Source organism: Bubalus kerabau, chromosome 13 (genome assembly GCF_029407905.1).
Source record: "Bubalus kerabau isolate K-KA32 ecotype Philippines breed swamp buffalo chromosome 13, PCC_UOA_SB_1v2, whole genome shotgun sequence".
NCBI lineage: Eukaryota > Metazoa > Chordata > Mammalia > Artiodactyla > Bovidae > Bubalus > Bubalus kerabau.
The window spans coordinates 78,015,195-78,035,865 of record NC_073636.1 but is presented as its reverse complement, the minus strand read 5'-3'; the positions used below and the strand labels follow the sequence as shown (position 1 = coordinate 78,035,865).

The 20,671-nt window shown below is 41.2% G+C and overlaps 1 protein-coding gene across 12 annotated transcripts in view; it reads left to right on the top strand.

The window, feature by feature from the left end:
- The window catches only part of STAU1 (staufen double-stranded RNA binding protein 1), a 62,667-nt gene that overhangs the window by 14,910 nt on the left and 27,086 nt on the right, over nucleotides 1–20,671 (top strand). For 4 of the 12 annotated variants that reach the window (XM_055545243.1, XM_055545242.1, XM_055545239.1 and 1 more), the window contains 5 exons: nucleotides 3,855–4,143; nucleotides 5,799–5,923; nucleotides 9,206–9,362; nucleotides 11,580–11,718; nucleotides 12,972–13,137. In XM_055545243.1, coding sequence (XP_055401218.1) covers nucleotides 3,939–4,143; nucleotides 5,799–5,923; nucleotides 9,206–9,362; nucleotides 11,580–11,718; nucleotides 12,972–13,137 — 792 coding nt within the window. In that variant the 5' untranslated portion in view covers nucleotides 3,855–3,938. Of the gene's footprint in view, nucleotides 1–3,854; nucleotides 4,144–5,798; nucleotides 5,924–9,205; nucleotides 9,363–11,579; nucleotides 11,719–12,971; nucleotides 13,138–20,671 lie in introns of those variants that run through there. The other 8 variants (XM_055545250.1, XM_055545251.1, XM_055545247.1 and 5 more) reach the window with 5 other exon arrangements.

Below are 20,671 nucleotides of genomic sequence, written 5' to 3'. Positions count from 1 at the left end.
ACATCTTGTTTGGAAACATCACTTATTACAAAAGGGAATGATGTGTTGATTGCACAAAAGTATGGACACTTATGTGTTAATCCTGTTAAAAAATGGATATTAGTAGTAGAAATGATGTTTTCCCATAATTGCTGAAGTAGATGTTTCATACTGCGCAGTTTAGCAGTCTTGTTAGTTGAAAGGGATTAGTACTAAGCAGTACTGTAGGTGGTTCTGTAAACTGTTTCTAGAAGGATCTGCCTTTTTGTGTATTAAGTCACTCAGGCTGTGCACTCAGTATGGCCCAGTTTTGGTAGATTCATTGGCTGAGTTAGGAATGTGCATTTTGTGCCTGATCACTTTTTAGCACATCATGTACAGTTTTTCAAAATGCTTTTATAATGTGCCCATATTCCCCTTACTGCAACCCATTAAAAAGTACTTGACACTTGTAAAGTGGAAATTGCCAGGTGAGACTGTTTTTTATGAGATTTTTATGTCGCCAGGCCCAAGTTAGGATCTGGGAGGACTTGGAATTAGGAATCTTTTAAAAAGAGGTACCCATAACTCTTGTCATCTCACCACTCACAATGTTGTAGTCCTTTATTTTCATTCCATAAATTTAGGATTTGAGAATAGGATGAAAATGGTTTCTTGAGTTGGTATCTCAAGCTCCCCAATTAGAGGAAAAAATCAGGAGATGAATGGTTCACATCTGTGCTGGAGGCAGGAGGCAGGGAAACAGCACAACACAGGCTTCACAGTCAAAAGTGTTTCCAGCCTCAGGGAAAACTGGAGTCTTTGTGTTTTAAACTTTTCAACCTAATTTTCCTGTGTGTGAAATACTCTTCTTCTGTAAGAAGACTCTAATAAAGCATTTACATCTCTTTGAAGTCCCTAATTTATCTGGTGGAAAACAATGCTTAAAGACAAGTGTAAAGGAAAGTGTAAGTTTTCATTTTAGGATTTAATCTCAGTATGGTTGAGCAAAAGGTTCTTAATTTATGCAGAAATAATATCTCTGAAATTCTGTGATTCCCCTGAATGCTTCCATGAACTATATAGATGGCAGTAGTGAAAAGCTTTATTTGTAGCTGCCTGACTTCTCTTAGGGGAAGAGCATCTGTTTGGGTAAAATATTAGCATCAGTATTTCAGAGCCTTTTGAGATGAAAAGGGGGTTTTCTTTTCCTCTCTGAGAATATGAACTCCTCCATACGTTCGTAAGATTTTATTCTGTGAATGCATATATATGTGCTAGAAATAGCACCCTTGCTCCTCTACCCCACTGGATCACCAGGAGGTTCTCCCATTTCCCAGATGTGACGGCCAAATGATGTCTCCAGATATTGTCAGGTGTCCTTGGGGAGCAAAATTGCCTCTTTAAAACTACTTTTTTAGATTCTATTTTCAGGCTTAAAAACACATAGGAAAGTTAAATTAGTAAATGACTTAAAATGAGTACTGTGCTGAATTTTTATTGGTCATATTGCAAACTAAAAAATTATAAAATATAGAGCCTTATTAGGGTTTAAAATATTTTCTGTCTGCAGTTTTGAACTACTTATTTCAACCAGTTATTTGAAAGATAAAACTCCTCCAGGTGTACCTGAGGTTAGCATTTTGGGGGCAGTCTTAATTAATGTCCTGTTTGTTCCATTTCTCAACTTCTAGCAAACCTATGAATTTATGCCTGTCACTGGAAATGCTGGCAGTGGGCCTGCCGTAAGGAAGCTAGCCAACAAAGATCCCTTTGGGCCCCACCCTTTATAAATTTAGTTCATTCAGTCTCAGACTCTCAAGAGCCACCCAGGGCAGAGTTGGGTTGCTTCCCTGGGTCGGGAAGATTCCCTGGAGAAGGAAATGGCAACCCACTCCAGTATTCTTGCCTGGAGAATCCCATGGACGGAGGAGCCTGGTGGGCTACAGTCCACGGGGTCTCAAAGAGTTGGACACGATTGAGCGACTTCACTTTCACTTTCTGGGATGTGGGTAGACTCTGGAGCAAACACTGTGCTTTTGGCTTATGTTTGGACCTGTGATCTGTGGTTGGTGTTGTGAAGTTGTGAGTACAACTCTCAGTGGTTTTTTTTTTTTTTTTTTTTTTTTGCAGGGGAGGGTAGAAAAATGCACTCAGGACAGAGTTGAGAGAGAGGGAGAGAATGAGTAAGAGTAGGAGGGGAAGATTGAGAGAGAAATATTTATATTTTGGCAGCTGATTGAACAATGAAAGGAGGTCATAGCTGCCTTCTAAAAGGTTTTGGACTTGTTGCTTGACACTGGCAACTTGTCTGCTAAGACCACTACCCAGATCTTCAGTGCATCTCCTCTGTTATTTTGTTCTGATTTCAAAAGTTGACAGGGAACAACTGTAATGTTGGAGAATTTTGTCGTGTAAGGTAGTATTTATGCCTGTTACTAACCAAAGTCATAGTTTAGCCAGGGTGCTTTTGTTTCTGATTTTTGCCTTGTTTTGAGTTTTGTAGTCCTTTTTGCTCTCTGCAAAGGGCTTCCCTGGTGGCTTAGATGGTAAAGAGTCTGCCTACAGTGCGGGGGGAGACCAGGATTCGATCCCTGGGTCAGGAAGATCTCCTGGAGAAGGAAACAGCAGCCTGCTCCAGTATTCTTGCCTGGAAAATCCCACGCACAGGAGCCTGGCAGGCTACAGTCCATGGAGTCACACAGTCCATACAGTCCATGGAGACACGAGTGAGCAACTTCACTTTTTCACTTTGTTCTCCACAAGGGAGGGTGTTCCAAGACTTCAAGTAACTTATGTGCTTTGGTCATTCATCTGTTTGTAGAGGTTTGGCCTTAATTGAAAATCATTTTGAGACTTAACAAAAAACGAAAGTAACAAATGACTTTATAGTAGAACTTCTAATTTGTTAGTTTGCTGGTTTCTGCCTTGCTTGGCTTTTTCTGTTCTTTGTTGCTTAATGGTTATTTTTGAGTACTTTTGATTTGCTTAAACATTTTCAGCTTTTTGAACGATGGCCATGAAAATGACCAGAACTGTCCTTATTTTTGACTGGTGCAGAAATTTAAATGTATTTAGAATTAATACCTTTGGAACTTCCAAGATACAATAAAAATCTTCTCTGTTCCCTTCACAAGCCACACTAGTAAAATTGTCAGCCTGAAATCTGTTCCTCTCTTCTGCATCTTCTCCACTTTTGCTTTTAATAATAAACATACTATAGAATGTTCTTTGCTATTCTGAGGATCCATGAGCATGGTTGTGGGTGCAACAATTCTTTTTTGGAATCTGTAAATAAATGAGACTGTCTCAAACAAACCTTACAGGAGAATAAAAAGGTCTTTTATCATCATAAGGAAAAAGACATGGCAAAAATGAGAAATTAATTCTTCTCTTTCTTCAGTCAACTTAAAGGAGAGCTCCAGAGGTGCCATTCTGAGCACATGGCCAAAAAATGGAAGCCGTGTTTACGTTCACCAGTAATGGTGTTACAAACCCAGTTTACTTTGAGTTTCTTATCATTTTGAGCCCAGAAACCTTTACCATATCCCATATTCAGTGGAAAACCTCTTCAGGTTTTTAATTTGATTTTTTAATGCAGGCTATAGTTTATAATTCTTAGTATTCAACAATAAGTATTATTGTACCCTGCTGATTGTCTTTGTAAAATGAGCGTGCAGGGTATGTGGGTGTTGTAAGTGATTTTAAAACACTTTGGGGAAAAAAACACTATGAGAAATTCACAAAGCTAGTGAATATTACTGTACATCACAGTTACAGACTGAACGGGCTGTTTTCATACTTGAGTAGGTGACACCAGTTTTTGACTGAATATTGGCAATTACATATCTCTTCTATAATTTATCTTTTTATTTTCTTTCCCTTACAACTTTCAGGTAGAACTTTAGACTTCATAGCACTGAATTAACCTGCACTGAAAGCTGTTTACCTGCAGTTGTTCACTTTTGTTGAAAGTGACCATGTCTCAAGTTCAAGTGCAAGTTCAGAACCCATCTGCTGCTCTCTCAGGGAGCCAAATACTGAACAAGAACCAGTCTCTTCTCTCACAGCCTTTGATGAGTATTCCTTCTACTGCTAGCTCTCTGCCCTCTGAAAATGCAGGTAGACCTATTCAAAGCTCTGCTTTACCCTCTGCATCTCTTACCTCCACCAGTGCAGCTGCAGGTAAGCGTGTGATCCAAGTGTCTTCTGTTTCAAATGTTTTCTTAGCCTGTTTGCTGACCTGATAAGTAGATTGCAGATACAGGGAGCTCTTGCACATTTACCTTCAAGAAGCAGGAGAAAGTATACTGCCCATACTTCTTTATACCAGATATAAAACACACTTGATGATATACTGGCTCACTAGAGGCCTTTTACAGACTATTTCAAAGTGTAAGGAAGAAAATTGGAAACCAAACTGTAAAGCCTACTCTGTTATAAACTGGTAGCTGGCAGAAAAAAATTGAGCAATAAATACCACTTTGGATATTCATTGTTAAATGGGAAAATTCTGCTGTTAAAATGATTTCCCAGAACTGATTTGTAGGTGTAAGTACCCTTTTTGGAGGTCTGTAAGATTTATCCCAAGCAAGGGGACAGCCAGATTTTGGGACACAGAAGAATGTGTTGGCATTTGCTAATTTTTATTTTGACTAAGTTTAAATTGCCATCCAGAGGTAGTTGAGAAATCACAGTGAGGGCCAAAGAGAAATTGAACAAAGCAGCAGAGATGTTTAAAAAGGAAGGCCTCAAATTTGAATATTAGGAAAACAAAAATGAAATAAAAATATCCATGGATCGGAAAAGACTTGGAACCCCTGGGGAAATAACCCTTAAAAACAATATTCTGCTCCCCATATCTCCCCCTCTCCTCATCCCAAGTTGCAAAGCTAAACGGGGGTGTCCACATAGGCGTCTCTGTACTGGAGTCGCCTTATAATAAACTCTTCGCAGCCCTTAATGCCTGACATCTCCCTTGCATTTCCTCCTCCGTCCTCTCGTTTCCTTTACTTTGTATCTCTCTCCTTAGAGTTTTAGCTTGTCCCACTCTCAGCTGCACAGACTCTATCACGCTGCTACCTCTAGACTTCTTGGACCAGCTCACCAGATGGCGTTCTTGACTTGTCATAGTCCCCTAGAGGCTCAGTGTTCCCCCTATTTGCCATTTGAAAACCATCTTAATAGGAAATGGCACGGACTAGTTCAGTCCTCTGGGATTTAATTGCTGTCTCTTCTAATGTGTTCTTATATCCACATTTTGTTGACTTGATAAAACTCCCGCCCTCCAAGACCATTTTATTTTACTTAGATAATTATTAAAGATAGGTAAAGTCTGAGGACGGCAGCCTCTGGAGATAAGACGAGAAGATGTCCCAGGAAGGAGAAGATAGCTATGTGGAAAAAGACAGTCGTTTGAGAAATGGTGTTGGCGCATTGCGTTTTGTGGAATAATGAGCAGGTGCAGCTGACAACTGTTGCAGTGCCCAGTGTGTGTCTGCGTCTCTGCTCAAAAGACCTCGTTGTTATTCCCTTGCTTGTAATAGCGGTCCTTCATCCGATTTCAAATCTTGCGTGCTTGCCATGGTTTAGTTATTCCTCTGACTTCTGTTCTCTCTCTTTTGAAGACACACCCCCTCCTAGGTTACCTGACTTCAACTGGTTCAGAAAAGATCCCAGCTGTGTCTTCAGATACGTGCCCTCAGTGTGGTTCGCAGTTTTGCATCGCTGTTGCTCTAAATCATTAGACGTTGCATTTGTTTTCCCTCTCTTCATAGCCTTGGAGAGCCGCCCTCTCTAACACTGCTAGTTGACGTCAACGCTCTCACATTATTTTTCAGTTCCTTCTAACATGGCACACCCTAAAGAGAAAACCCCAATGTGTCTTGTGAATGAGTTAGCCCGTTTCAACAAGATTCAGCCTGAGTATAAGCTTTTGCGTGAGCAAGGTCCAGCTCACTGTAAGGTAAATATTGTCCATATGCTTGTGCATTGATAACCCACTAGGAATGTTTTCTTTCTTTTCATACAGTTGCAAGTGATGCAGTGATTCAAAACACATATTTGAAACTGCTGAGGTGGTTTTAAAGAGATGCAGAAGTATAGATTTTGGGCGAGTCACTTCTTTTTTCCATCCTTGCAGAGTGGGTCAAACAAAAGAGATGCTTCTCTGGGGGATATTTGGCTTTTAAAACTTCAGTTAGCATGTGGTTATTTAGGATTCTGAATCAAGACAAGTCCCAAGCACCTGTGAATGGTTTCCTATGAGTTTTCCGGGCTCTGGGCCTCCTGGCTGCAGCCTCCGTCTGGCTCCTTTCCTGTTGGTTTGCACGTGCATAGGTACCTTAGGTCTGGGTAGGGAAAGGAGGTGAATGGGAACTCAGTGTTGCTTCTTGTTCAGAATCAGATACAAGGTTTGAATGTGAGAGGTGGAAATTAATCTCCTTGAGTACATGGAATTACCTCTGATTTCAGGTACCCTTGTCACTGTCGCCTTAAAGGATGAAAGACTGACTGTAATTTGAATTTTTACTATTTGTTATTCAGGAGTTCAGACTTTTAAGCTTGCTTGATATCTGTGCTAATGTGCTTGGACCCTAAATGTTTGTGTATCTGGTTTTATCTTTTGCAACTACAGTATGAGAGAGAAGGAATTAGGCCTATTTCTGATTCTAGCCTTGAAGTAAGATAATACAGTTTTATAAGGATGAGTTGTTTGTCTCTTTGTGCCTCAGTTTTCCTGACATGCAAACCTTAAGCCTTGAATGATACCAAGTTTCTCTTTTTTCTTGGACTAAAAAAGTAGCATTGACCACAATTATGAACAGGCCCAGTAGGGTAGCACATTTTGGTTAGTTACCTTTGGAGTCAGGCAGATCTGGGTTTGAATCTTAGCTTCTTACTAACTTGGTGACCTTGTGCAGGTTACTACTTTTTTTGAAACTCTGTTTCCTCATCTGTAAAATGGAGATAATAGTACCTACCTGATAGGTTTATTGTGAGAATATATGTCAAAGTGTGGAGCGCAGTGTCTGGCACATAGTAAATGCTTGAGAAATGGTAGCTATTACAATTAAGCAATTATACATTTAAGAAAAACAGAAATTTCCCACTCTCATGAAGGTTGTTTTAATATTATTCTAAAGCATAATTATATTTGAAATATTTCTTTACTTTTAAAAGGCAATTAGCCAATTTTTTGGTAACTGTTCTGTTTCTTCTACAGGATTTTTTTTGCAGATCTTAACTTTGGGATTCCCTTTATTAACTGTTTTTGGTATTTTTGGAAATATGTACTGTCTCACTTGAACTTTGGTACCTTTTAGGTAATTTGGCTGTGTGTTCAGTCTGTAGCTGCAACTTTTTTTTTGCTTACAAGTTCAAAGAGAAAATTTTATTCCCTCCTAGATGATTATTAGGCTATTTAAAAAGTCAGAGGTCTGGTGTGCTTTTAATTCTGTCTGAACTGAGATCTAACCTCACCACTGCCCCTCACACAGAGGCAGCAGCAGCAGCAGCACCATCGGGACAGTTGTGGAGAAAGGCAAGACTGACCGTGGAATTAACTTTCTTCTGTCTTATAGCGTTTTACCCCTTCGATGTGTTTCTATGAAAGGATCACAAAAATGACTGAGGGGTTGCACAGCATTGCAGGCTGCTTCTGCTGTCTGACTTCTCGTGCCAGCCAGGGTTTTGAGTTCATGCTATCGGTGCTTTAATGACTAACTTTATGAACTGCAACATAAATACAGGAGACCCCTAATATTTCAAGGAGGGTGAAGGATTCTTTAATTTTTAGCCCTTTAGTGGAAGCTGTGCACTGAGGGAATCCTGAAGTTAAGACCTACAAGAAAAATCAGCTCTAAAGGCAAGTTGCCCCCATCCCTAGAGGCACCAAATTTAAATGACCTACTGCTATTGCTACTGCTAAGTTACTTCAGTCGTGTCCGACTCTGTGTGACCTCATAGACGGCAGCCCGCCAGGCTCCCCCGTCCCTGGGATTCTCCAGGCAAGAACACTGGAGCGGGTTGCCATTTCCTTCTCCAGTGCATGAAAGTGAAAAGTGAAAGTGAAGTCACTCAGTCGTGTCTGACCCTCAGAGACCCCATGGACTGCAGCCCACCAGGCTCCTCCGTCCATGGGATTTTCCAGGCAGGAGTACTGGGATGGGGTGCCATTGCCCTCTCCGTTAAATGACCTGGACATACTCAAATCACCATTTCTCATGTGAATTATTTGTAAGTTAAATAAAGTGATAGATTCCGTGATAAAGAAAACCAGAAGAATAAAAGCTCCAGAGCAGTGAATCTCAACCATTGAAGTGCATCAGAACGACTTTGGGAGCTTATTGAAAATACACAGGCTCAGGCCTCCGCTCATGCTGTTCTTTTCAGTCAAAACTCCTGGCACGTGTATTTTACCAGGCTTCCTGGGTTATTCTTCAGATGGACACACGTGTTAAAGAATCACTGTGATGTGGTGGGTCCTAGTGTTTTTTGGATGAATTATTTGTCCAATTCTGATGGGATTAACATAACCTAACTTTACGAATGGAGAGTGCACACAAGTTCCCTTTATACTTAAAAAGGAAAAAAGAGGCTTGTCATTGTCCGCAGTTGTTAAGGGCAAAATTAGCTCTTTTGAATGCCTCCTTAGAATTGAGTTCAGAAATGTTAGATCTTCGCTTGCAGTGAATCTCATCTTCTGAAAGAGGGGGCAGTGTCTGAATAGTACAGTCTTAGAAAAGTAAAAGGTAGCATTGTACTACCTGAATGACATTCCCAAATTCATTTGAGGTTTTGGCCTAATGAGATTGTATTTTCAGACAAGAATCAGTGAACAAATTACAACAAATGCTGTCTTCATTTGTATGAGGTACTATTATGTGTCTAAATTAAGCTTGCTAAATTTCTTCCATGAGAAGAAATGGGAAGACAATTTTTATTTGGATGGCTTCCAGATAATTAACATTTAATATTTTAATATATAAGAGAACAGTTTTTAATTTCTGTACTTATACCCATCTTTCAAAAGATGTTTTTTCATGGAGTGCTGTGCAGTACAAGTCGATGATGTATGTATCTTTTCATGTTTCTAGAAACAGTGAAAAGCGGGTGAAGGGATAAATTACAAAGATGATGACCAGGCCTTTTAAACCATGACCGTAAATTATGTTCAAGGTCCAAGTGACATATTTTAGTCAACATCAGGTTTCCTGAATTGAGAGCTCACAATTTTCATTTGTAGGTGTTTACAGTACAGCTAACACTTGGAGATCAGCACTGGGAAGCTGAAGGAACTAGTATTAAAAAGGCCCAACACACAGCTGCTGCCAAAGCTTTGGAAGGAGCAAAATTTCCTAAACCTATAGTCCGCCCTTTTCGTAGCGAAGGAAGAAATCCAGGTATTATGCGTGGGCCAAGACAGGTTCCTTTCAAAAGTGTGTCTAGAGGTATCCGTTTAGTGTGTATATGAGTTCTTTCTTAACTAACTTGTTGATTTTGAAAGCACAGAGTCTGCACTACCAGTGGCAAATGCTTATCTTTTAGGAATCTTAACCTTACTCGAAAGCAGTGGTTCCCAGTCTTCAGCCCCTCGATGCCTGATGATCTGGAGAGGTGGTCACGGGAGGTGGGGAATGTCACCAAACGATTTCGGAGACTTTCAGAAAAGCTTAATGAAAGGAATTTTTTTTTCTTTTGATAAGGGTTCTATAGATTATGAGAATGTGGGTTTTAACTAAAATCACTTCAACTTTGTGTGTTAATATTGATTATAATATGTTGATCGTAACCCCAATTGTCAGTTTTATGTCTCTTGATAATTAGCAAGAATGAGAAAATAGATATTTATTTCTTAAATTCAGATTAATAGAACCTCTTCAGGCAAGGGTCCCAGTTGGGGAGAATACTGTTAAAGAGGAGTGTCCTGTGAAAGCTTGGGGACCACCGGCCTGGCAGCTGTAGGTAGCAGTGGCTGTTTGAGGAGAGTCGCCCCTCAAGTGTGTGAAGTCACCCAGGCCCTTCGCACGCAGGAATGATCTGGGAAGGCCTCGGCCATGCCTTTCTTGTCCTTTTGCTTTCTCTGTGGGATCTTTGCTTCACATTTATCCTCTGCTGCTGCTGCTAAGTCACTTCAGTCGTGTCCGAGTCTGTGCGACCCCATAGATGGCAGCCTACCAGGCTCCCCTGTCCCTGGGATTCTCCAGGCAAGAACACTGGAGTGGGTTGCCATTTCCTTCTCCAGTGCATGAAAGTGGAAAGTGAAAGTGAAGTTGCTCGGTCATGTCCAACTCTAGCGACCCCATGGACTGCAGCCTACCAGGCTCCTCCGTCCATGAGATTTTCTAGGCAAAAGTACCGGAGTGGGGTGCCATTGCCTTCTCCGACATTTATCCTCTGCTGCAGATAAATTTTATGGGTCAGAGCTGCTCTTACTTAAAACACAACTATTTGAATTGTGTAAAAAGTATAGTTCATATGTTAGCTAAGAAAGAAAAAGAGAGAGCCTAATTACTTATGTGACCCTTGACTTTGCAGACTTAAAGATATTCTTATAAGTTTGATTTATGCACTAGATTAGTGAAACCAGTTATGGTACAGAATCAAGTCATTTTTATTTTCCTCTACCTACATCCTAAAGATGCATTTTCAAGTGGATTTTTGTGTGCATTTCAGTTGAACTTTGCCATTGCTAGTGTTGTTCTGTGTTTGATATGAAGCTGTTGATTTTAAATGTGATTGTGCACTGATGCTAATCTTTCCAGGTTGGTTTTCTTTTACAATGATTTTTAAAGGTTTATGAATTGGATGAACTTAGAGGGGAAAAAAGAGAAGGAAGAATGATGAGTATTTTCTAAAATTGATAATTTTGAGATAACCTAAGATATACTCGTTCCTGTTGTATATGGAAACAGAACTCATTTTTCTAACAAGTATTACCACAAATCAAATCCCATTATAAATATTAAGAAAGAAAACATCTAAGTATTTTGTGGATGTCATCTGACTTCTCCAGATAGAATTTACAGTCTTCTCCTCGGCGATTCTGCACCTTTCCTTACAGCACACATAATGTTGTATCAGAGTTCTTGAAGTGTGTCTTGTGTTCTCTGGACTCCTCTGGGACAAGAATTGTGTTTCTCAAGCTCAGCACAGTGCTTTGCCTCCAGTTAGTACTGAATAAATGCATTGTCCTATGAAATAATGTGTATGGACGTCCTTCTAAGTGTAAGGCAGTCAGTCAGTACAACCAGAGTTATATTGGTTGAGTACTGCCAAACAAATGATTTGGACAGTCCTGTGGGATCTTTTAATCATGAAATTTGATGTGCATTGGAACCTTTTTCTGACAGCTGATTCTCACTGCTAACATCTTGTGTTACATTGCTGCTCCTCAATAGCTGTTACCGTATATTTTGTGCTGTTGATTGTGTATTAATACCTAGAAATCACAGCAGATTCTTGGATTTCCTGACCTGATGCCTAGCAGTGAAGTACTTAGAGCCTTTCATGAAATGCATCATGAGTCCATTAGTAGAAAGCATGCTATTCTTTTTGATTTTAGTCAGTGTCATTCTCATATCAGGAAAAAAAGTTCTTGTTTTGATTCTGTGTTGCAGAAAGCATAACCCCTACTGTAGAGCTAAATGCACTGTGCATGAAACTTGGGAAAAAACCAATGTATAAGCCTGTCGACCCTTACTCTCGGATGCAGTCCACTTATAACTACAACATGAGAGGAGGTGCTTATCCCCCAAGGTACGTGTCTGTTTTGTTTTAAATCCAGGTGAAAATATATTTGCTCTTTCATGTAGAATGGTGAGATGTATGGATTGTAGCGTGCATAATGGTCTGGCCCTCTTTGCCTGCCAAAGGGTGCCGTCTGTCTGAATTGTCCTGCTGTCACTGGAACTGCATTTTGATGCTCTTTGAACTCCTGTCATTGGAAAGGTCTTGGGCACATTCCTCACAGGCAGTGCAGCTCGTGCCCCAAGCAGTCTGGTTAAAGGTCACCCGCGTGTAACTGCTTTGTGCAGCTGAGTCATACTTGAACATAATTCCTGTGACACCACAGTTCTCAGCCCTCATCGATTTCTTGATTAGTGTTTACTGGGTACTTCTTTACATTTGAACTTACTTATGTGCTTTGTAAATAGCCTTGGTATACAGGTGCAGTGCAGCATTAGTTGAAACCTGAAAGTGCCATGCATTTAAAACCTTCTGCTCCAGGTCTTAAGACACTAGTGGAGAGATTGATGATCAAACTGGAGGTCTTCATTTCCCTGCCCTACTTTGGGGTGGGAGTGAGGTGGAGGCCAAAGCCATTTTAAAAATAGAAACCAGCCTCTGCTAGGCTCTAGGCTGTTGGGATTTCTAGAAATGCAGGTCTAATCAATAGTTACTTTAAATATAAATGGATCCAATTGTCTAATTGAAAGACACAAGAGTGGACGACTGAATTTAAAGAAACAAAAGACCCAATTGTATGCAGTCTATAAGAGACTCTGCAGTTTCAGGAACACACAAATTCAAAGGTGAAGGCAGAGAAAAAGATATTCCATACAAATGGAAACTGAAAGAAAGAAGAAATAGCTATATTTATGTCAGACAAGATAAAGACTAAAAGACTTTGGTTAAAAAATTCCCATTCTTTTCTGGAGACATGAAAGTGAATTTCAGGTATGAGAAAGTAGAGCAAGTTAAGTTTTCTTTCCTAACCAAAGTCTAATCCAGTTTAGATTTTGTAAGTATGGGTTAGCTTTATACATTGAACTCATGTAATTTGTAAGTCAGTTTATTTTGTGAAATGTAAACAGTATTTGCTCATACTGTGTGGCAGTTCTAATCTAGCATAAACGTATGAAATCTCTGGATGTGCTGATGAGGACTCATTATTGGTGAGCAAACACTGCTGTAATTAGGACCTGTGATGAAGGAAATACCTGGAATTTGTCAGAGATGGTATGGTGACTTATCTGAGACTAATTTTCCTCATCCCCTTCTATTTTTAGGTACTTTTACCCATTTCCAGTCCCACCTTTACTTTATCAAGTTGAACTTTCTGTGGGAGGACAGCAATTTAATGGGAAAGGAAAGACGAGACAGGCTGCAAAACATGATGCTGCTGCGAAAGCCCTGAGGATCCTGCAGAGCGAGCCCCCCTCTGAGAGGCTGGAGGTGAGGCGAAGCCTGAGCTGGGGCCCCTGGGGGTTGGGGTGGAGCGGGAGGGTGGTAGGAAGACATCGCTTCAGGTTGGTTTTTCTAAGAGGATGCATTGAGAGCTGTGCTTAATATTTGTTGTTAGATAACGTACAAGTTCTGGTGCCCTGTAGGTTTCTTGCCTTTTTGCCCCTCCACCCACCTCAGAAACTTCAGCAGGAAAGTCGGGTTCCTTCTTGTGCACTCAGCGGCGTAGTTCTGAACATGTTAGAAAGATTGTGACTCACTTGAGTGGTGAAGAGCATGCGATGAACTCTTCCATGTTGAACATTATTCTTGTCGGAATCTGTTTTATGGTATCAGGTTAGGGGATTTTCTGAAGCCATTTTGACCAGATGTTTTCTTTATTATCTTGAAATGCCTGTTAACCATTTGTGCTTAACGAACTGTCCCAAGACTTCGTGGCTTAGATACCTCCAGGCCTTTATCCTGCTCACAAGCCTGCGGTCCAGGGAGAGAGTGGCATGGAGACCTCATTTCTGCTGCGCAGCTCACGCCGATGTGGCGCTGCGGGGCTGGAGGGTCTGGTCCAAGGCGGCGCTCTAGCCAGTTGGCTGTGCTGTCGTCTGCGATCAAAGAGGGGGCCTCGGTCCCGCGACCTCAGTTCCCCTCCCCTGTGGCCTGAGCAGAGACTCTCTATACACCCTCACGGTATGGTGGCTCGGTCCCAGGAGGGCGCATTCTGGAAGACAGGAGGTGGAAGCCGCTGCCAGCGTCTCAGGGCCCCGGCTTAGAATTCAGCCCAGCACCACTTCTGCCGTATCTTGTAGGTCAAACAGTCAGGGAGCCCAGACTCAAGAAGGGGCTACAGGAGCTCACTTTTATTTATTGATTTATTTTTGTATTGAGACAAAATTCACATAATTTCATAGTTTTAACCGTTGTAAGTGTACAGGTCAGTGACCATTGGTACGTTCACAATGTTGAGAACCCCACTTGTGGATGAGAGGAGTATCAAAGAATTGGGGACTTATTTTTTTTATTTTTGGTTACAGCGTGCAGCTTGTGGGACTGTTCCCCAACCAGGGGTCCAGCCCAGGCCCTGGGCAGTGAGACTGTGGAGCCCCGTCCACTGGACCCCCAGGGGACTCCCCTGGGGGCTGTGTTTTAAAATGATCATGATAGGTATAGGATGTTGTGACTAAATAGGAATATAGGTCTTAGAACATCACTAAATCATCACTAAAATGACTCCATGCTATTGAGCGGCCAGAGCGTTAGTGGCTGGCTCTGATAAAGCAGTTGGATCACCAAAGGTCCAGGAGAGCCCACTGAGTAGAAAACGTTGTGATTTCATGGTTCTGTTTATCACAGCGGGAAATGCCTCCTGAACATATCCCTTGGAAGCATTTGACTTTTCTTGCTCGAGAAACAACTTCTCAAACAATCAGAAGATCTTGCACAGAACGTTGAGCCAAATGGGTGATAGGTATGAAGTTGGGGGGCCTTTGGCGGGGTGCTTGCAGAGGTCTGTTGTGTCCAGCTGTCCTCTAGGGTGACCCAGCTCAGGGCAGTGCTCTGTGGTTCGTGGCTAGCTGCATGGGAAGGTTTTATTTTTCTTTTGTTTCGGTGCATTTTCAGCTTGAGCGCAATCACACATTTTAACAGAGATGTTCTATTTCCAGAGTTCACTGAGGACCAAATAGAAAGGAATGGGCTATAACTTAGGAGGATTTATTGAAGTGAAAGGATGAGGCCCTTAGTGGTGAAATTTGTTAAAGTACTGAAGGTTGTGAAATCTGAGTCATTTTTGGAGGCATTGCATTTGTTGAGTTGACTTTGGTGCTAATCTAATTGGAATCAGATGGAGTAGGTATTTCTTGGTTCCTTCTAGCCAGCAGTTGTTAAATGATTACTGAACACTGGTATGTGGGCCGTCTGCTTCGGAATCACTTGAGAATTAAAAAAAAAAAAATTCCTTGGCCTAACCCACACGATTCTAGATTCTAATGCAGTAGGCTAAGACCCATGAATCTGGCTTTTTTTTTCTTTTTTTTCCTGGCCATGCCACATGGCATGTGGGATCTTAGTTCCCTAACCAGGAATTGAACCCGTGCCACCTGCATTGGGAGCACAGAGTCTTAGCCACTGAACTGCCAGGGAAGTCTGACTTTTTATTTTATTTTTTCCTTTTTAACAAGCTCTTAGAGTAACTGAAACAGTCAGGGTTTGGGAATCACAGGTCCTAAATATTGTCAGTGCTTCTTAGGCAGTTTTCGGCCTTTGAATCCTGCTTGGAAGTTTGAACTCACTGTATTGCTGCAAAGGGAAAGTGCCTGTCAGAGCCTTAGAGTGACCCATCGCCCACTGGAGCAGTTGGTTGCCTCAAGCCTGAGGGCAGAGGCTAGAGCAGCGGACGCCCTTTCCTCGGCTCATCTGACTTCTGTAGGCAGCTTGGATGGGAGTCATGGGCATCATTTGTCCCCTTGTTTCCTCCTCTTTGCCTGTTTTCTAGTTCTGTGTGATTTGAAGTAGAGACAGTTCCCTTAAGAAATGGTGCAAAGACTGGCCCAAACAGTGCTTCAGAAATGACATTTTCTTTGAAGTTGTAAGTGAAACACACTTGGCTTTCCACCTGACTGAGCTGTCGCTGGTCTCCCAGGCCCTCCGGAGAGTGGGCAGCAGGGCAAGGAAGAAAGACAGTTTTAAAAGATAGCTTTAATTTTTTGTTCTTAACAAGGAATGCCTGTAAACTATAACAATTTTTAACTTCAAAAAAAGAAAAAATAAATTTCCCACTTGTAGGTAGTCATTGTAAACATTTTTGTGTATATCAGGGCATATGTAAGTAAGCACACACTCCTATCTATTTCACAAAAATGGGATGGTATTGTACAATAACCTTTTTTTTTTCCCCCACTGAAGTGCTTATTATGATGTGTTGATGCTATTTACTTAAAATTCCATGGAGGACTCAAATTCAGCATGCCTTTAAGCCATCTTCAAGGGCTGCAGAGTGCTCCACTGTGTGAGCATACCAGTTTAGTTTTTCAACAAAAGAGGCTTGATTTTTGGGTTGTTTGCAATTTTTCCTGTTATAAAATAGGTAGTGAAGAACATTGTTGTCATGAAACCTTTGTGTATGTCTGTGGTTATTTTTGTGAGCCATAGTACTCAAAGTGGAATTGCCTGGTAATGTATGTGGCCAGGTTCCCCACCAGGAAGATGGCACCTGTTTAGGCCTCTGCCAACAGGGCCCGAGGAGCCTGTCTGCCCACAGCCTGGCTGCGTTGGAAGTTCTCATTGAAAATAGTCTGTTTTGTTCTTGATAATTTTAGCACTTGTGATTGTGTGGTGGATCAGTTCATCTTCTCTAGAGCATAGCCAATAAAGCCAGCAGTTTCCATCTGTAAGACAGGTGTAGTCTGACCCCTTGACAACAGGCCCTGAGCTTGGCCATCCCTGCAGGTAAACAGCGGCAGTGCCCCTCCCCGTGTGGAGCTTGGTTGAATGGAGTGCCATCGAGAAGTGCAGCGAATGCTTGGATGAAAGTAGCACGTATCACGAGAGCATAGAGGGTCTTGTTTAGGTTGGAGTACTGATGGTGCCCTGAGGGACGAGCCATTTAAGCTCAGGATGAAGATGAATAAGAGAACAGGACAAGTACATTCCCAGCAGAGGGAGCAGCTTGTGCAAAGGTCCTGAGTTGGGAAAGCGGTTCTTTTCTGTTCTATCTATTCTGTTCCTTTCTTTTCTTTTCCCTTCTATGGCTTGTACTAATAAAAGATGACTTACTCAGTGTTGAGGTGTTAGGAGTAAGATGGGCATAGCTACAGTGTCTGTGATAGGGAAAAACAGGAGCTAGCCTCATATGGCCATTCTTAGGGAAATGGTTAAATATAATAAATGAATACATTTATCCTAAGACTACCAGAGTGTGGTAGATCTATTTACGCAGACCTAAAAGAAGGCGTATAATCTATTGAATGGGCGGGGGAACCATGACGCAGAGCTATTACTGCAAGTATAGTGCTGTTGTTTGAGTTGAATAAATGAAGGCGCCAGCTGTGTGTGTGTGTGTGTGTGTGTGTGTGTGTGTATCTCTGTATATTTGGATGTGCATATTTCTGTCTTTGGAGAAGGCAATGGCAACCCACTCCAGTACTCTTGTCTGGAAAATCCCATGGACGGAGGAGCCTGGTAGGCTGCAGTCCGTGGGATCGCTAGGAGTCGGAGACGACTGAGCGACTTCACTTTCACTTTTCACTTTCATGCACTGGAGAAAGAAATGGCAACCCACTCCAGTGTTCTTGCCTGGAGAATCCCAGGGACGGGGGAGCCTGGTGGGCTGCCGTCTATGGGGTTGCACAGAGTCGGACACTACTGAAGCGACTTAGCAGCAGCAGCAGTTTCTATCTTGAAGGTTATATCAAGCTTTAAAATTAGTTTTCTCTTGGTCCAGGTAGTGTTAGAAGACAGACTTCTTAAAATTGTACTGTTTGAAGTTTTCTTTTTTTAAATACCATGCCGTGCTTAGTCACTCAGTTGTGTCTGACTCTTTGCGACCCCATGGACTGTCGCCCGCCAGGCTCCTCTGTCCATGGAATTCTCCAGGCAAGAATACTGGAGTGGGTGGCCATGCCCTCCTCCAGGGGATCTCCCCAGCCCAGGTCTCCCGTGTTGCAGGCGGATTCTTTACTGTCTGAGCCACCAGGGAAGCCCAAGAATACTGGAGTGGGTAGCCTATCCCTTCTCCAGAGGAACTTCCTGACCCAGGAATCGAACTGGGGTCTCCTGCATTACGGGCAGATTCTTTACCAGCTGAGCTACCAGGGGAGCCCTGGTTTTTAAATACTACTTCTGTAAAAATACATAAATGTAGCTCTTCCTGTTCTTGAGTTCTTATCTTCACTTGAGCCAGGGATGTGTTTAAGTAGGAATAAACTAAAATTGGAGACCTTACTTTTCATTATACTATCTATATTTCACTATACGCTCAAGGTCCATTGAACCCAATTTTTATTTTTGAGCTTTTTTCTAGTTCTGTAAGAAATGATATTACGTGACTTATTCTTTTTCTAGAGGTTTAAAAGAACAAGGTAAAAATATACTTAATTTTGAAAGTAGAATGATAATTTGTCTTACAATCATGAGGGTCCTTTGGACCCTTTTATAAATCTTAACATTATGGACTCTTAATTTTCTTGTGTTCTGAAACATTTTGCTGCTTGTCATCCTACATACTATTTCAGCACTATTATGTGTTCCCAAATCTGCAATAAACAAGACTAAAATAATAAGGAAGTGGAAGAATGATGAAATCCCTCAATGGATGATATAGTTGTGAAATAATTGTCACTGTTGCATCATCTTTGATGTTCTTATTGCATTGCCTAATATATCATGTTATCTTTCAAGAAGATACAAAGGAAGACTGGAGACACCTGTCTTTTTACTCTGCTTTTAGCTTTTGTTGAACCCAAGTGAGAATTCAGAATTTTTCTTTTTCCATCCCTACTGGCAAACAAAAGAAAACTGATGGAGGAAGACATTTTCCTTGTTAGACCAATCGGAAGATGAATGCAGAGAGACAGACAGCAGCACTCTGGCCTCTCAGGGGGACAGGGAGATTGAGTATGGATGTGACTTGGACTGGGGGTCTTCAGATGATACCTTAGATAAGTTTGCCCAGACTCAAGAGTCTGCGAGGGGACTGTGTTTCTGTGGTATATGAAAAAGAGATGTGCATTCTCTCCTGGTCAGTCATTCAACAGGAAGGACTTTTACCACATAGTATTTTACAAGAACTGAACCATCCTGTTTTGACTTTCTAAAAATATTTGTATGACAGATTTCTTGCATATGATGCTTAGCCACCAGAATTTTCTTGCCACTTAATATCCACAAAATAACTGGATCATGCAGAAGGAGGTGTGGGTGTTAGAAGGAAATTGATGATACAATAATGAAAAAAAGATCATTAGGCTGATCCTTCTCTTGGTGTTTATAAACCTGGAAATGAAAGCATTTTGTAGTTATGGAGCAAAGGAGAAGGCTGTTCTCCCTTCAACAGTTATGAGTCATTTTCAAAAGTAATATGTTTTGACAATACGAGTACAGGAAGAATCGGAACCACCATAGGCTGGCACCCACGGGAGAGGGCGTGCAGTCTGGCGGCGTTACTGTGGGCTGTGCTCTGAGGTTCAGGCGTGGCAGCTGGAGAGCTGTTAGCTGTGTTTAGTGTCTTTGCCTGTTTTGGGTATATTTGCCTTCATTCCTGACTACAAACCTGGAATAAAAAGTTAAGTTTGTTATTTTTTTTTATTAAAATCTATAATGGAATGATTTTTTGTTGTCCTCTTATTTTGTATGTTACTTGTAAAATGACTTTAAGTATAGAAAAATCTAGAGGGTCCATTGGAGCCAGATGGTAAATGGTGATGGTTGTTTTTCCCTGGCATGTTGAGGGTTAAGCATGGTTCAGAGTGTTTTTGTTTTTTTTCCTTAATGTTGCCTAGATTTTATTGCTGAACCATACACTATGGGATTGATGTTAACAATAATTCCCACTTCCTGAAGGTAAGACTGAAGGCCTGCTACAGTTTCTTCATCTCACTGGGAATGGTATTTGTGGATTTTTTTTTTTTTTTTTTGAGTCATTTGCTGCTTCCCCCATTGCAACATTTTGTCCAGTCCAGATAATATTAAAATTATTTATGTAAAAGAGCAATATAATCTCTCTTCCAGATATATGTATATCTTTGTTTTCTGTTTTGCATTTTTAGTTTACTGGCTGCTTTGTCCAATCTGCAGTTCTGTTTGAAGCAGTAGCTTCGAGCTGTGAATCTCAACTCTGGTCACTAGGGGATTTTAAAAAAAAGAAACCATATATAAAATGGATATCCAGGCCCTACCTGTGGAAATTTGAGTTCACATATCTGGAGCGGGGCTCTGGCATCTGTATTTGTACAGCTCCCAAGTAATCCTGATGCTGTTATGCTTGAGAAACACTGGCTGAGAGTTTAGAATTCAGTAGTAGACTTAGGTAGTTCCTGATAGATTTAGGTGGAACCTCAATATGCAAAGTACAAAAGTAAGTTCATTAGTAGAACTTGTCAGTTTGAATTTTAGAGTATTTATAAAGGCAGTCAGTGAGAATGATTTATGTGAATTTTCACAACACCAAATTACCCTATATATTGTTTTTGTCCATTAAAAAACAACAACAAAAAACCCACATGGCTGGGAAAGATCCGGTCCCATTTTAGAGTAGTGGTTAACTCTCCTGTGGGAAGGAGTGTGAGAAGGACTTAATTGTTTTCCTTATCAAAGGAAAAAAATAATGTCAGTGGTGTTTAGTGTTGCCGTTTGTTATATCCAGTAGAGTTGTGGGTTACATTATTATCTGTACTTTTCTGTATGTTTGAAACAGGTCATAACTAGAAGTAAAAATTAAAAGGAATTGAACTGGTATAATGAACAAATAAAACAAATGGAAAATTGGGGTGCAAGTCTTGTGTCAGCAGCACCTGGTTTGTTTCCAGATTTGGTT